Source organism: Solanum dulcamara, chromosome 8 (genome assembly GCF_947179165.1).
Source record: "Solanum dulcamara chromosome 8, daSolDulc1.2, whole genome shotgun sequence".
Classification (NCBI taxonomy): Eukaryota; Viridiplantae; Streptophyta; class Magnoliopsida; order Solanales; family Solanaceae; genus Solanum; species Solanum dulcamara.
Window position 1 is genome coordinate 77652933 of NC_077244.1, and position 16668 is coordinate 77669600.

A 16668-nucleotide genomic window follows, 5' to 3' on the forward strand; every position below is an offset into this window, starting at 1 on the left:
AAAGAGCTGATAGCACGGCATGTGAATCTAATCTATAGGCTGAAGACTTTTCTGCTTGTAAATTAAGTGACAATCAGCTTACCTTCTAATTTCAACTCAATTATACGAACAGAAAAATTGCCTCAAAATAATGCAACTCCAACATCTGGCGCTTCCTAATTGCACCACCATCCTATTGACCCTTCTCGATAGTGACCCATCCACACACAAGCTAAACTTTTAGACAGAGAACAAACTACTCTTCCAAAAAAAACTACTACCGCATATTTAAAGATGACTTATTGACACACTGCCTATCGTGTGCTTACCTCTTCAAAAAATTGAGGGGATGCGATAAGAAAGTTAGCACAATAACTTCATTAGTAAACGATTCCCAAGATTAAGATAATGACCTCAGTGCATTAGAGTCAGTCGCCCTTACGTCCTGCAGACGGTGGTTCCCACTTTTCAAGAATCATCTGCTCAACACATTAAGTATCCCCAGCTGAATCGTCAGCACTTCTTGCAGCTGTCCTAAAACGACATGACCAAAAGCCTTGAATCCAGAGTCCCCAATATCTCCGCACACATTAAGGGGGAAAAAAAATCAAACTTTAAACACTGAAATACAAGGGAGAACTTATCTCATGGAAGAGGGCAGCGAGCCATCGTCGTTTACCTACACAGATTTTCAAGAACCTGCTTTGCACAACTTATAACAGAACAGATTCACAGAAAAATGGTCTCATACGGAGAATAGTTGCAGTTTAACCACTGGAATTTTTGCCACTCAAAAGATAGCACCCATACAAGACATTCAAATAACAAAAACGTAGGAAGGAGCAAAAGTAAAATTACATTTCTGGTTCTCCCCTCACTAAAATTCAACAAATAGATATTCACATATTGAAAGATCTCGGTCTCAACAACCTTGACATGATAGGAGAGTCTACGTAAACTGATTTCCTTACCAACATTTTGTTCTTTCATCCAAAGCACAATGAAGACACTGCACTTAGGAGTGAGCAAAATGAAGTCGTTGAATTGGAAGTGTCTCAGACACCCGAGGACAATCTTGCCGTCATCCCATAGCGTATTTTTGCGTCCAGCTACGAGCAGTGGTCTCGTATTTGGCCCTGTCAGTCTTGTACATATGAGCAATTTCTGGTACAAGTGGATCGTCTGGGTTTGGATCTGTCAATAGAGAGCAGATGGACAACAGGACCTATAACATAAAATAGCCCCGTGAGACAAAATCCAAAAGACAATTGAAATAAGAAAGATAATTCAGAGAAGCTCTTCCCTCGCCCCTTTGCCAGAAAGTTTAGTGGTGACCTGGTACATAAACTGGTTTTCATCACATTTTGGATAGTTTAATATAAATATGCAAACAAGAGACATCAAGCAAAACAAAGAGCATAAAATAGAAGAATTCAATAAGTCGATTATCTGAGAGTTGTAGGTATAACATTTCTGGAGCAAAAAGAGCAATCCTGCAGTAACAGCTCAATATTACCACTAATCTTTTCACTTCAATTAAACCTGAACACCCAAACCTCAACTCTGAAACCCAATACAACAAATGCATAATGACTAGCACTTCTTACTTGCTTCTGCTAAATCTTTGGTAGAAATTAGGTGAACTACTTATGGCACATTTTGTCTCTTTCGGTCTTCCATTTTCCCTCCAGTTGATGTTGATGCAGATGAAGGGCATAGTATGATAAATATCTGTTTGAATTCGACTGCTTTGGACTACATTTCCTTGAGTCGAGGGTCTATCGGAAATGGCCTCTCTACCTCTGAGTTAAAAGGTAAAGGTAAGGTAGAAGTAAGGTCTGTTTTGAAAGGCTGTTTAGTTACTCTTCTAAAATGATGATACTTTTCTTTCCTCCTCTACTCTATCTTTCCTTCTGATTGGCATTATCTTTCTCCTCATACGGCTTGATAAAAATGGTTGATTCGAAGTTTTGTCTGCTTGCACTTGCTCTTCAAATACAAACATACCAGTCTAAACCACCCTATTTACAGAGCATGCCATCACATTAGTAAAGAGACAGTATAACTTGCCAAGTACAGTTCTCACATTCATTTATATTGACATAAAGCTTCTTCTACTAAGTATACTCCCAGGTCGGATTATTTGGCATACTTTAAGCCATGATTGCAATGGCTCGAAGTCCTTAATTATAAAGAGGGAAATCAAGACTCGACAGGTCTGGACAATAATACATATCAAAAGTTCACCATTCTCCACCAAATCATATCACGCACCACCACCATCATCTTCATTTTGTTAGACCTAATCTCTGGCTAGAACTCACCTTCATAGAGAAAAGACCAGGGAAAAAAATAGCAACATTTAATTGGACACAAACAAAGACGAAGATCCAAACCTTAGATATGGTCAAAGCCGGACTCCATTGCTCTTTAAGTATATCCAAACATATACTTCCATTGCTATTGATGTTAGGGTGGAAAACCTTAGTTCGAAATGCAACCTGAAACAAATAAACAACAAGAAGATCAAACTTGTCTGATCACCACAAAACCCAGGCAACAACTATTATTCAAACACATTTTAAGAATTAGCAGATCTGCAAATTTCAAACAGTGCCTAAAAAAACAAAATCCGTAGAACCTACAGAACCACCATGAAGGTAAACCTAATCTAGCAGCAAACAAATGCCAGCCATCTTCTACATTATGTTGCAAGAACTCTGTGCTGCAAAAGACTAGCACACTTATAGGCATGACAAAACAAAATGGACAAAAAATGTTATGCCCATGATGATTGAGCTATAATCTTGAACAGCACCCTGAAGTACCAGCTCACTCTAGCATCAGAACATAAGAGAACAGAGAAAATACAAACTTCTCAAACAAAAGCTTCAAATGTCATCTCAAGTAGTGGAAAAGATCATAAGGAAGTTACAGGCAGTAGTAACTAGTATCCAAGGCTTCATGAAATTTTCCAAAGGGAGATGGAGCTTTATGTCAATTTTGAGTGTATTCCACCATGTATGTCTGCGGACTTGTCTCTGTGGTATGTAAATCAAAAAACCATGTGCAGACAAAGAAAGTGTCAGCATTTCTAATGCTAGCGCTCTCTCTGAGCCCTTCATACCACATCACCAGCCTTGCCTTAGTTTTCTTCTCGTTCAATGCTGTCTTTTCAGTGCTGATGGAAGCATGCCAAGGTGAACTCCACATTCTACTAAAACAAATTAGACATCTCGAAGTAGGAAATAATTTGAAGGTTAATATCAGCCAATTTTATCGCGCCACATATACATATGGACACAGCTAAGCCGGTGAGGTGTCATCCATGAAAGTTCCTGGCTATTTTAAGAAAATAAGAAAATTATCTTAGAAACCTATATGCACATATTTGAGATGCATTCAGTTGATTTCTTTGTCTTTGGTTAAATTCATGCAAAACGATACTCTCTAGCTTATAACAATAAAGAATGTAAAGGAACAGACACAGATATGGACAAGGATACTCTAAAGCATAGGCATACCTTTGGAGGCTTGAAAGGATAATCAGGAGGGAAATGGATTGAGACCAAAAATACACCTCCAGCGTAATGGCTATCTGTAGGCCCCATGATCGTTGCTTGCCAATGGAACATATCCTCAGCCACTGGACCTGTATTTAATGAAATATGCTATTTAATATCAACATAATAGCCATGTGATTAAAGTACCCACTTAAACAAATGTATAATCACACTCAGCTAATTAAAGCCAATCCTAAATCTAAGAGAAAATAGCAATTCCTCATCAGACAAATGACAATATACGTTAGGACTTAGGAGAAGTACAACAACGAACGATACAGAAATTTGATAGACAATTATAAGTAACATTCAGAATCTTCAGAGTGGCATATATTGAATGTCAATTCTCAGAAGCGATAAAGAAAAACCAATATAAAGATGCAATACAACCAGGGTTGAGCACAAGCTGGTCGGATACCACTATCATATAACAAAAAAGTAAAAAAAGAAAAAATATATATACAAATAACCAAATCTGCATTCAGCTGCTATTAACTCTTAAGGGATCAACCTACTAATGATGCCACTAGTGTTTTTTTTTTGTTACATTAGTGTCCAAGCTTGCAAACAGACACCTTGAATACATGAACAATACCTGCTACCTCCAACTAGTACATGTATCTTATGACCTTGTCCACCAAAGCATAGCCAAATGGGAACAATTCACCTAGTTCACCTCTACTGAGATTTGAATCTTGAATGCTAACATCGTTACTCTAACTCAGCTCTTGGACAACTAGGCTACCACAGAGGGGCTAATGCCACTAATTCTATAGAAACAAACATTTAAATCATGCGATTCTGCTAGTACAGAAACAGAAATAGGTTCAACAAATTACTAAATCAGACTTAGCAGCATTAGCCTCACAAAAGCAGCAGAAAACATCAGAAATTCAATCCCGCTGACCTAATTATCGGTCTTCAGCTAACAAAACTAGCACATAAGCTCAGCAACCAGAAGTGGAAGGCAAAATAGGAGGTAGAGTCGACATACCAGCGCTGCATGATGTGGGAGGATCCTTCTGGAGATCCTTAAGCTCCTTCAATATGCGCTTCGACGCCATAAATCAGCCCGTATACCTTCAAATCAAAGCCCTAACCAAATATAAATACATTTTTTTCATCAAATTCCACAGATATCAGAATTCAAGTAAAGTAGAAAACAGTTACACACACAAAATAAGGTCACAGAATTAGAAAACTGAAGCTTATCAAAAATTAAACAGAAAAAAATACGAGATCTAACGGATTGTTCATGTGAACTCTTAGATCTTCTTAATTGACATTAATATGCAGAAAAGTACCTGAGAAAGAAAGAAGATGTTGAAGACAATTGATTGAATGGAGATTGGCACAGCTTGGAATAGGTTTTGAGCCAATCCTATGGAAGAAAGGGGATAATTATATTCACTCTGTTACCATTTATAGGACACACTGTTCCCAGAAAATACAGATACTTTTATTTAATTATTTTAAATTATCTATTTTATAGCTATATAAATTTTTATAAAATATTTTAAAAAAGAATATAATGCATCAAATATATCATATAAATTGAACGAAAAGAAAAGAGAATAAATATTATTCCTACATTATCTATACAAAGACTATTCGTAGAGCAAAGTTTCTAAAATAGTCTATTGGAGTAATAATGTGCACATCTCTTGTGGAAATGGCACTAGGTAGCCACGACCAACGTTAATTTCCACACCCTCAAACAGTAGGAAATGTGTCCTGAAGTTAATTTTTCAGGATATTATGTTTTGAAATTTATTTTATAGTTTAAAACTAAAGACATTGTGTTGTTAACTTTTTCAATTTCAAACTTTATGATTATTAACTTTTAGTATCAAGAAGTCGATTTTATAGTTTAAACTTGAGAAATATAGTCTCATGAAATTGGAACTGTTCAAATTTCGTATTGGTGATCTGAAGTTGAATTATTGTGGTTCTAACTTAAACACGCGAATAAAAAAGAGCTTAAAAGCCAAAAACTGTTTAAAATCCAAACACCTTCTAAATCTTACAACAAATGACGAGTTCTTAAAACCAAAAGAAAAAGGAAGATCAACTTGTCTTACTATATATCCTAAGGAAAACAAATCCACACTTTCATTAGATACACTTGTCAATAGGATTGAATGGGAAAATTTAGGGAAAGAAAACATGTATGTTGTTGCACTGGGTAATCAAATCGAATCGAATGGAATGCACTTCTCAGCACTTACAAATTGTAAGTCAGAAATCCAAGGAATCAAGGGGTATGCACATTTGAATAATAGGATCTATTCTCTTTCTGAAGAATGCCTATTTTCAGAGTTTGATTGCCTAACTTCTTCAATCATTCTAACAACTTCCTCCATGTTGGGTCGCATGTCCGCAACCCTTACAACACATGCCATAGCAATTTGCAGCATCTGTACCATCTCTTCTTCAATGTTTTGAAATCTCATCAAATCTACGTCAAAAACCTCTGATGTCCATTCCTCCCTGACAACAGATTGGACCCACCTAGGAAGGTCAACCATGTCATCACGCCCTGGTGATTGCATTGGTTGCTTTCCAGTAAGCATCTCGAGTAGTAAGACACCGAAGCTGTAGACATCTGATTTATGACTATGCTTTCGGGTTTCTATCACCTCAGGAGCCCGGTACCCTGGATAACGATGTGGGGCTGCAGGGAAGTTCATTATAGGGACTAAACCGAAATCTGAGATACAAGCGTCCAGATCTTGCTTGAGTAGGACGTTCGAGGACTTTATATTTCCATGAGTAAACTTTGGACCACCCATTGAATGGATGTGGGCAATCCCCTTTGCTGCTGCAAGAGATATTTTAACTCTCGACTCCCAGTCCAGTGGAGTTCTTCCAGGAGTCCTGTTTCCTAAATGATAGTGGGGTTTGATAGGGATTAGAGAACAGAAATATCAGCAATACATAAGATCATTGGCAGTATACTCTACATTGATAAGTTTATGTAGGTTAGGGAATGGGGATGTGTTCACTTCTCGTGTAGTCTTCCAGGACAGATAATAAGTATATCATGCATGAAATTTTTCAGCACTAGCAGCTTTCCAGTTAGAAAAACAGCATGATAGTGCGAGTGATAAACTATACCTTGCATGGACCAGTGGTAGGTAAAAGGAAGCCAGCAAGTGTCAATATGTAGCTACAGAAACAATAGATACGGAATCATATAAGAGCTGTTTATACTCATATAATATACCTAGAGAGATCAAACTGATGCATATATTCTAAATAAGACTTTTTCTTCTCTAACTTTACAATAAGCTACAAGAAAGAACGCTCCTTTTCACACCAGCTCACAAGTTTAAACTTCAAACTCAAATTGTTTAGATTCATTTAATAATTCTTAGAAGATTACTTGAGTGCATTTTGTATTGTGTTAGGAGTTTACTATTAGTCATTCAATGACAAAGGGCGAATCAAGTTACTCCACCAAACATTAGAAATAGAGAAAGGAAATGACGATGAGAGCATATGATGCCTTACCATGCAAGAGCATTGACAAGTTGCCCATTGAGAAATAACCATACACCAGTAGCTTCTCATCCTTGGAGTAATAGTATGCACGTAAAGGAACCACATTTGGATGTTGTCCAACTCTACCAATAATCTCCATCTGCTGTTCAAAGTCCTTCTTCCCCACAATGACTTCTTTTAGTCTTTTAACCACCACTGTAGATGACTCCTCCAAAATAGCCTTATAAGCAGTTCCAAAACTCCCCTTTCCTAGCACTTCAGCTGAGGCCCTCAATAGGTCCTCGAGATCAAAATTGTAAGAGCTGCCTTCAAAGAAAACCAGCTTATTTTTGTCTGGTTCTTGCACCCCACTACCGAACTCTTCCCTCGGCTTTTCACTCCTTCCTCCACCCGAAGATTTCCCTTTCAGCACACCTCTGCCATCACCCCTTTTCCTTTTCAGGCAGCACAAAATCATGATCACAACTAGCAGCAAGACCAGCACAACCCCTCCAGCAGCAATAGCAAGAATAACTCCTAGTTTAAGTTTCTTTTTTGAGCTTTTTTCTTCGGTGTTTGGGGAAGGTGCTGGTGGGGAAGGGGAAGGTGGTAGAACAGGCGAACAAGGATTTAAGGGTAGTCCACACAAGAGTGAGTTCCCTGCAAAGGAGGAATTTGGAAACTTTTGGAGGGATAATGGAATAGAACCATTAAGATTGTTGTGGCTTAAATTTATATGTCTAAGCCTTGGAAGAGTAATATTGGGTATGGGTCCAGAAAGCAAGTTATTCTGGAGGCTTAAACCAGTTAGCTGAGACAAATTCTGAATAGTTTCAGGAATCTTACCAGTGAAGAAATTATGAGATAGGTCCAAAACATTCAGTTTATTTGAAAAAGAAGCAGGAATAGGTCCAGATAAGTTATTTTGCTGTAAGAACAGGAATTGGAGAGAAGGAAGTGAAGTGATAGCAGAAGGAAGGTTTCCACTGAGACGATTGGATCGAAGGCTGATAATCCTTAAGTTATCCATCTTCCCAAAAGTATTATTTGGAAGCAGACCAATGAGTCCAACTCCTGGAAGTCGTACAGCCACCACATGGGCCCCATCATTACTACAAGTAATGCCAACCCAAGATGAGCAGATAGGGGTGGCAGGATTCCAGTTGATCTTCCGGCCATGTGGGACTGCTGCAGCAAAGTCAAGAAGGGCTTGTTTGTCCGAGTTTAGATCACCAAGGCATAGCGAAAGAAGAGTTGCTACAACAAAAAGAGAATGTAGAAGTTGATTGGTGTAGTAGATTCTCATGAGGAAACCTTCAACTGATTGAAAGCCACTATGCTGTCAGTATTGTGGTTGTCCTGGAATAATACAGAAGATATACATTTTGAGAACCAACAAACACTAAAGGGGAGATAGGGAGGATAAAAAATGGCATTTTACGCATTTATGCGGTCAAAATTATAAAAAAAAATCCTCAAGAAATATGTTTGGAATCTGCACTAAATTTTCATGAACTAAAACTCGATGACGTTTTATGGATTCCAATTAACAATTAATATGTGCCTAACTAATGTTTCTCTTTGCACATATGTTCCAAAAACACTTAGCAATGAATTAGACTTATATAATTTCTTATGAATGCCAAATAGTAATTGTTCTACATTTAACTAATTTTTCACCATTTGCAGAAGAAGATTAATAAAACAAATCATGTTCTCAAGGAACCATAAAAAGAAAAGAAGAAGAAGAAGAAGAAGAAGAAGAAAACGTCAAATAACATAGTATGATGAAAGCTAGGCTGACTTAGTTAAAAATCTCATCCACCATACTACCAACATATAATAACTTCAAAAGCTATTCAATCTCATATTCATTAATGTCAAGAAATAAACAAAGTGCAAAAGAGAAGTGCGAAAGCGAAACCAGAAAACTTGACATATCGCTTTCTAAGCCAAAATAACGAAAACCTTATTGCACAAGGAAGTAGGCGAAAATGTTACAGATGGACGAATGATTACACCAAAAAAATAATGCGAAGAGATACCGAACCATGTACAATATTAAACAGCTCAAAACAGAAGTATTAGTGTGATTAGAAAAGAATATACTATATAGTAGGAGAAAAAAACATTACTTTGACTGTCTTATCTATCTTATCTTATCTTATTTATTTATTTATTGTAGTTATTCTTCTTTCTTCCCGTACCACTCTACCACGACTTTCCCTTTCGTTATTTCTGTTTTCATCTTGTTTTCTATATGTTTGCCCCTATCTGACCTTTTATCTTGTCCTCTCTTAAAGCCGAGGGTCTTTCGGAAACAGCCGCCCTACCTTTCAAGGTGGGGGTTAGGTCTGCGTACACTCTACCCTCCCCAGACCCCACACTATGGGATTATACTGGGTTTGTTGTTGTTGTTGTTGTTGTTGTTGTAGTAGTAGGAGAAAAAACATTCACAGAAAAACTTTGGTTCACAAATATTCCATTTTCAATTTCATTAATAAAGAATCTTGAAGTAGAAGAGCAAGAGCTAATACATACAAATAGCTAACACTTAAGTATTCTATCATGATTAGTATCTAATAAGCAAAGGGAAGGAAAATAACCACTCCTTAAAGTCAACTCGGGACTAGACTATTCCTTCTATCACACGTTTTCACCCTCGTGATATTTCTTATCCAAGATTGGAGCTTCAAAAATTTGATGAAGAAGAACTACATTAAAAAATCTACCAGATCATGGGGATTTTTTTAATTTATTCTTCTCTCAAGTAAATGTCAAAGAGAGTTTGGTAAGTTGGGACTATTGAACAACCCCAAGTCATATGAGGTCCCGGTAATAGGGAATCCTAAGCTTCCATTATAAAAATATACTCCAATAATACAGTTCAGAAGGACCAACAACATTTTCAATTTCTCAATTCTTTATACTTTCACATTGTCAAAGAAGCAAACAGTGAAGACTGAAGAGCATGCAGAACCAAACATGGTCTTGCTTCTTAATAGTCCGGCGGCGGAGCCAGGGGGTGCAAGCCGGGAAATCATACCATATATGCTAGTTCAAAAAAATAAAAAATTACAAATAGTATATGGTGAATCCCTTTAGGTTATCATTGAGTTTCTTTCTCTATATTTTCAATTACTTTACTGAAAATCCTAGCTCCCGCCCGCTACTTAATACTCCTCCCTCCAATGGGTCTAATCTTCTGCCTGAATTCTACATGAATTTCCATATTATTTTTAGAAATCAAATTTAAAAGCTACACAAAAAATACTGTCAGAAAACCTTTAAAGATTATTTCAAAATAAAAACAAAAATTGAGTGTTCAATCTAACAATGCCCAAACAAATTGAAATCGAACGAGCAAACAGATCTGCCGCCAAAATTATCAGAAAACAAAAAACAAATCGAGCTGAACAAATACAAAAATATAAAATTCAGAAAAAAAAATACATAACAAGCCGCAGTGAATTACCTCGAAAAACTGAAAAATCGAGAAACGCCTTTCAAGTTTTAGGAGTAATGCTGAGGTTGTGAGGTCAAATTATCAGTATCCATGAACCTCAAATCGAATTCATCCAGTTGCTGTAACCACATTTTGCTCATCCACATATCTCAAAGCTGAAAAAAAGACCCGACCCGACCCGATTCGCTTGAGCTGAAGGAGTACGAGATTTGGATCTGTGTTAATGGTGTAAAGGAGGAGGAGGAAGAAGAAGAAGAATGAGAGTGTTTAGTGCAAAGTGAAGAGTAAGAGGTGGAGAAAAGGTAAAAGGGATTTCAGATTTTCAGGATTTTGGTAATGAATTTGTTTGTTTTAATTCCTCGAATTTTTTTATTTTATTTTATGTTGCTGACCTAATAAGAGAATAATTGTCTGAACTAAATAAATAAATTAATATTAGACTCAAAACGATCAGCAAGTCAAAAGACGGATCCTTTTGTACCATCGATTAATATTTAGTTACCAAAAGTGAACTTCTTTTTAAAATTAATTAATTGATTTATTATTATAGTCTCATATGTTATTATTTTTGTATTATATATTTTTTTTATTAAAGAATTACAATGTTTTTTTGATAAATTTTGTTTAGTGAATTATTGAGGCATGGGTTTGGGAGCCAAGTCGAAGCCTACATCGCAGCTTCAACTGCAAAAAAAAAAGGCTATTACGAGAATATAATATGCTACGAATCTAAAATTCAGACTTACTATTAATTTTATGCTCTTTCAAAATGTTTGTTAAACTTGAAGCAATATAGAAAAGTCACGAGTCTTAAATTGAGTTTAATTATGGATCACGGTGCGGATATTGAGTTTTCTCTTCTTTTTTATTTTTTGGGTTGTTGTTTGAGTAATAATATAAAAAAAAGGGCAGCCCGGTGCACTAAAGCTCCCGCTATGCGCGGGGTCCGGGGAAGGGCCTGACCACAAGGGTCTATTGTACGCAGCCTTGCCTTGCATTTCTGCCAGAGGCTGTTTCCAAGGCTTGAACCCGTGACCTCCTGGTCACATGGCAGCAACTTTACCAGTTACTCCAAGGCTCCCCTTCTGAGTAATAATATACTATTAAGAAATTATTTTTGTACACTTTTTTTGAAAAATGAAACATATCTTTAATGTTAACACAATATAATTCACAGTGATTTGCTCCATTTGAAGTACCAAAACAATGCTACCTGAAAAGTTAAACAAAAAAAAGTAATAATAGTAATAATAAATAAATTACGTATTGTGAAGTGAAGTTTGCACTTGTGAATGACAGTTGGATCACAAGAAGGATAGGTTGGCAATTACTACTCCCTTTTTAGAGGTGGAGGTGGATGGTTGAAGGCTTAGTTGGTGTATATTTAATGTTTATTCATCTTCAATAATTACATAACAATAAAAATAACTTATCCCGACATAATTTCATAATCAGCGCTGCGAAGAATAAGATATATGTAAAGTTGCAGATTTTAACTTCACCCTTATTTACGTGAAGTAGAAAAGTTGTTTTTGATAGTGATAGATTACTAATTCAAAAAAAAGAAGATGAAAAAAATCTTATTGAAAGCATCGTTTTATAATGCACAAAGATATTGAACACCATATGAAAAATCAAAAAAAAATAAATCATTTTGACCCAATATGTTTGTTATTTGGTTAATACTTTTGTAAGGATTCTCTAGACAAGCCACTCTCTTTTTGCTAGTCATGCTTGAAGAAACAAAGTGCCCAAAAAGAATGAGAACAGGTCAATAAGAAAAATACAAAAAGGAAAAGGAAAGAATGAAGCATATGGTCCCGAATAAAGCATATTAAGAGGAGGATTTAATATTGGAAGAGTTAATATAATTTTATAATTCTTTACAAATTTATTTATAGTATTATGTTTTATTTTTTCTGATCCTGTGCATAGCGAGAGTTTTAGCGCACCGGACTGTCCTTTTTTATTATGTTTTATTTAGGAGAGATTCTCATTTTCATACATATATTATTATTTTTTCACACATAAAAATATATGAAAAAATTATTTCTTTTATTCAATTGATATGAGTGAGCATATGAGATTATTTCCTTGTTAATATCGGAGTAATTTTGCAGGAGTGTACTATGGCCAAACGTCAAATTGATTGATAACTAGTAGGCATTAAAATTTCACCAAACAAGTTTAGTAAAAAAAATTGAATTTGATGTTACGAGGAAAAAAAAGAGAAGGAAAACAGGAAAGGAAGCTGGAAGTATGATGATGATCTACTACTTATATTAGGGGCAATAGAAAGCATGCGTTGAAAAGTCCTACTCAATCACCATCGTATTGTTCGTAATTTGGTGACTCAATTATTTTTATGATAAATTTAAATTCACATGACAAAAAAGATACGAAGGATAATATCAAATAGTCTTGTAATTAAATTATAATGAGATTTTAATTTGTTATTTGATTGGTAAATTTGGAATAATTTATCTCAAAATTAATAATTAGTACTGAAATAGATTATCCTTCTCTTAGATAATATACTAATCCTAAGATAACTTAGGTGTGACAATTGAGTGAGTTGGATCAAGTTCGGACAGGTCATAATGAGTTAAGACAATAATTGGGTTAAGACTCAACTCAATCTAAATTATTTTGAGTCAAAATGAGTTAGGTAATGAGTTATATAACGGATCAAAACTCAACCCAGCTTAATTTTTACTAAGCTTAATTATTTTATTTGTTCTTTCAAACTATTTTAGTACCTAATAAAATTATTTTTTTTCTTTATTATGGCTATATATAACATATCAAATTGAAAAAAAAGTTTTTAATAAGATTTCTCATGAGCCAATTCGGATTACATATCAACCCAATTTTTTATTGGTTGAAATGGATTGAGCTAATGAATGGGCTGAATTTGGCGAATTGGATTTGATTTTGCCACCCCTATGATAACTTATCCCGAGATAAAATAAATAAATGACAAAAATATCCCTTTAAATTCTTACCTTTTACATTGATATACATACATTTATATTATTTTTAATACCATATATAACAACATTCATTTTTTATTTTTGTGATAATTCTTCATATTTTTTCTATTAAAAAATTACACTATATAATATAATTTTAATTATAAATTTATTTAACTAATTCTTATGTTTATTTATATTTTAGCTGCATTTCACTCGAGTAAACAATGCAAGTAGGGGTGTTCGGTTTTTGGAAACATCTTTTGGATGCATTTCACCCGAGTAAATAATGCAAGTAAGTAGGGATGTTCAAAACCGAATAGTAACCGATAAATCAATTACAAAATTAGCTTATTAATATTAAATTATCGAATAAACAGTTGAAAAACAAATTAAAATTTTATAATTAACGATTTATTGGTGTAGAGACAGATTATTCAATTTTTTTATTAGATAAACCGTTAACCCGTTAAAAATTATCATAATTATACTTTTATTTTAAGTATATTAGCCTCATTTAATATTTTACCATAATATATAAAAATAATTATATATTTTTCCTTTGTTAGTTCTAACTTCGAAAGGCTAAAGCCGTAAAGCCAGGAATTTTTTTTTACTTTTCTATAATTATAACAGAGCAAATCAGCAAACTCAAAAAAAACTAATGGTGAAAAATGTATCATAAAAATTAATTAGAAATTAGACGACACACCGCTCGATAACCATCCGATAATTGCTAATGAATTACCGAACCAACCGATATCTTATAGGTTGGCTAGCGGATAAGTAAATTTAAAAATCGATATCCAATAGGCCAAACCGTTAAATTAAATTATCCACCCACTCTGGCGATAAGCAGCCACAAATAAGGTAACAGCCATGGTATAATTTTACCTAGCAGATTTAAAAAGGTGTATTACTTGAACATTATTGTGACTAACCAAGGAGGTTTATCTACTATCAAGATCCAGATTGTGACGATGGAGCACAGAAAAAGAAGCAGCACATGCTAAAGACGCTGTGCTAATTTAAACAGAAGAGTCAAACGCATATTTTAGGGATATAGGAAGAAATGAGTAAATTCCCAAACACAATCTCAAAAAAAGGGACAATTATCAAAGTTGAAAGATTATCAAGCTTAACAGAAATGGCTCTTCTACCAAATTTGGCATTTCATATGCACAATTGATATTACGTGAGAAGTTATCACTGATGTAGGCACATCTTTAGCATTAGATAAAGCTACAAAATAACAAGAGCAGATCTGGTATGGCTAGAGTAAAAGTGGAGATGGACTTATGTAAGCCCTCACTGGAAACAGTTTAGGTTGGGTTGGATTGGAGGATGAAAATTCTCCACTTAAGGTATACGTATAAAAGCTAGAATATGAGTACATCCCCAATAATTGTAAGCACGGTAGAAAAAATTGGGGCGTGTGATGATGAATAACAGAGTTTTAGAAAGGCAAAAGGCAGCTAAAATCGATACAACCAAAATAATATGTTTATGCTGTGTCTTTTGTGCACCTAGCATGTAGAGTGAAAAGGAAACACGAACCAGTGATGCACTAATTCTGAGAGTTACAGAATCAAATATATCTCTAAAACTATTCTACTCCGCTCTGAGAAGAGCAGTTGAGCCATAAGTTGCTATGAGATGGACAATTAAGTCATCAAAACATCCAACTCTGAATACTATTACTACAACAAAAACAACATACCTAGCGTCTAAGGAGGGTAGAGTGAACACAGACCTTAGCTTTACCGCGAGAAGCTAGAAAGGCTGTTTAACTCTGTGTACGCAGACCTTACCCATACAACAGCATACCTAGGGTAGACTGGTAGAGTTGATATGCACTGGTACTTAACGAACTTATCTTAAGGCAATAATCATGTCAAAGTCTGACAAAGCACATAAGAATTGCAAATAATCATACAACATTATGCATGTGTAAGATCATACTCACAACATTGATTCTAAGCTATAGTAACTTGGTTCGTATGTATAGACTCATATCCTCATATACATAATCACCCCATACTAGTAGTACTCAAACATCTCTATTGAAAAAAGCATAACTTGAGGTTAAAATGCCAATTGAATAGACAAGGATCTTCCAAACAAGATATCAGGACAACACATATATGAATTAAAAATTTGATACTTAAACATTCTATAAATCCAAGAACAAAAATTAAAGCATCTCAGCCCGAGCAGTAACAGATCTGAGCTTGGAATAAACCTTACCAGCAGGAGACCCCATAATGAGACTACAAAGAGAATCTCTAGCAATCTTAATGTTCAAAAAAGATCCCAATATATGTATCTTGCTATCTGCAATTACTATCCTAGTCTTCGTCGCATTCTCAATAGCAAATTTCGTCTTTCCTCCTTTCCCAGACAATCTACCAATAGCCCTAGACAAATGCTCACCTCTTAGCGTCTTCACATCCTTAATCTCGAACGAATCGACATATAACTCATCAAGACGGAGCAAAGCAACAGCATCACAGACATCAAACCCTAGCATGAAAGCATGAACGAAATCAGCGCATTTCTGTAGGTTGCTGATGTCGGGCGTGTCGGTTCGGGTTTTCAGCTCGACCCGACGCTTCTTGAGGTTCATTCGGATATCAATCTTCATCTGTTCGAAGATTGGATTGTAGATTTCCATCCATACTTTCTTCAGCGGAGTGTACCGATGCTGTGGGACTGTAACTTTGCGAAACTGGACATGGCCGTCCGAGATTTCGTGGGCCTTTAGAGGTTGAAAGTTGGGTTTCGCCGGTAAGGTTGCCGCCGGTTGCTCAGCCCTCGGATTGTCAATATCCATGGCGGCACAGACACACGGAGGCAGGAGAATAGGGTTTCTGAGAGAGTTTTTGTAACTACAAAATGTTGAATATATACTTTCTTGTTAAATTATCAATTGTGAGATTTGAGAGTATGGAGTATTTATATGGGCCGAATCTGGCTAATCGAAAGGCCCATACTTATTATTACTACAGAACCTGATTTACTCAAATGACCAGTCTTTAGTTCACCATTTAAATTTTATCCCTATTTTACAACTTGTACAATTATAATCCGTAAGACTTCTAAAATATTAAATTATCGTCGAACGTCTATAAAAATTTAGATCAGGATTTAATACACTGTTATTATTTGGGGGTATCGAATACATTTCCTTTGACCACTAGAATTT

The 16668-nt window shown here is 35.4% G+C and overlaps 3 protein-coding genes across 5 annotated transcripts; all 3 read right to left on the reverse strand.

The window, feature by feature from the left end:
- Nucleotides 1-707: 707 nt before the first annotated feature.
- Nucleotides 708-5002, reverse strand: LOC129901473 (ubiquitin-conjugating enzyme E2-17 kDa-like). Of its 3 annotated transcripts, none has more exons than XM_055976663.1 (5): nucleotides 4847-5002; nucleotides 4537-4637; nucleotides 3504-3631; nucleotides 2376-2480; nucleotides 708-1204 (listed from the first exon to the last, which is right to left on the reverse strand). In XM_055976663.1, the coding sequence occupies exons 2-5, from the start codon at nucleotides 4604-4606 to the stop codon at nucleotides 1061-1063; spliced, it is 447 nt and encodes a 148-aa protein (XP_055832638.1). In that variant the 5' UTR covers nucleotides 4607-4637; nucleotides 4847-5002; the 3' UTR covers nucleotides 708-1060. The 3 variants fall into 3 exon arrangements, with proteins under 3 accessions (XP_055832638.1, XP_055832639.1, XP_055832641.1); XM_055976664.1 differs by having other exon boundaries at nucleotides 4537-4622; nucleotides 4847-4973; XM_055976666.1 differs by having other exon boundaries at nucleotides 1188-1314.
- A 520-nt stretch (nucleotides 5003-5522) lies between these two features.
- On the reverse strand, nucleotides 5523-10831 carry LOC129900569 (probable inactive receptor kinase At5g58300). Its single transcript, XM_055975571.1, has 3 exons — nucleotides 10501-10831; nucleotides 7056-8384; nucleotides 5523-6426 (listed from the first exon to the last, which is right to left on the reverse strand). Exons 2-3 carry the CDS (start codon nucleotides 8329-8331, stop codon nucleotides 5828-5830), a joined length of 1875 nt encoding a protein of 624 aa, XP_055831546.1. The 5' UTR covers nucleotides 8332-8384; nucleotides 10501-10831; the 3' UTR covers nucleotides 5523-5827.
- Nucleotides 10832-15507: 4676 nt separating this feature from the next.
- On the reverse strand, nucleotides 15508-16364 carry LOC129901250 (uncharacterized). Its single transcript, XM_055976381.1, has one exon. The coding sequence runs from the start codon at nucleotides 16294-16296 to the stop codon at nucleotides 15658-15660; it is 639 nt and encodes a 212-aa protein (XP_055832356.1). The 5' UTR covers nucleotides 16297-16364; the 3' UTR covers nucleotides 15508-15657.
- Nucleotides 16365-16668: the final 304 nt, after the last annotated feature.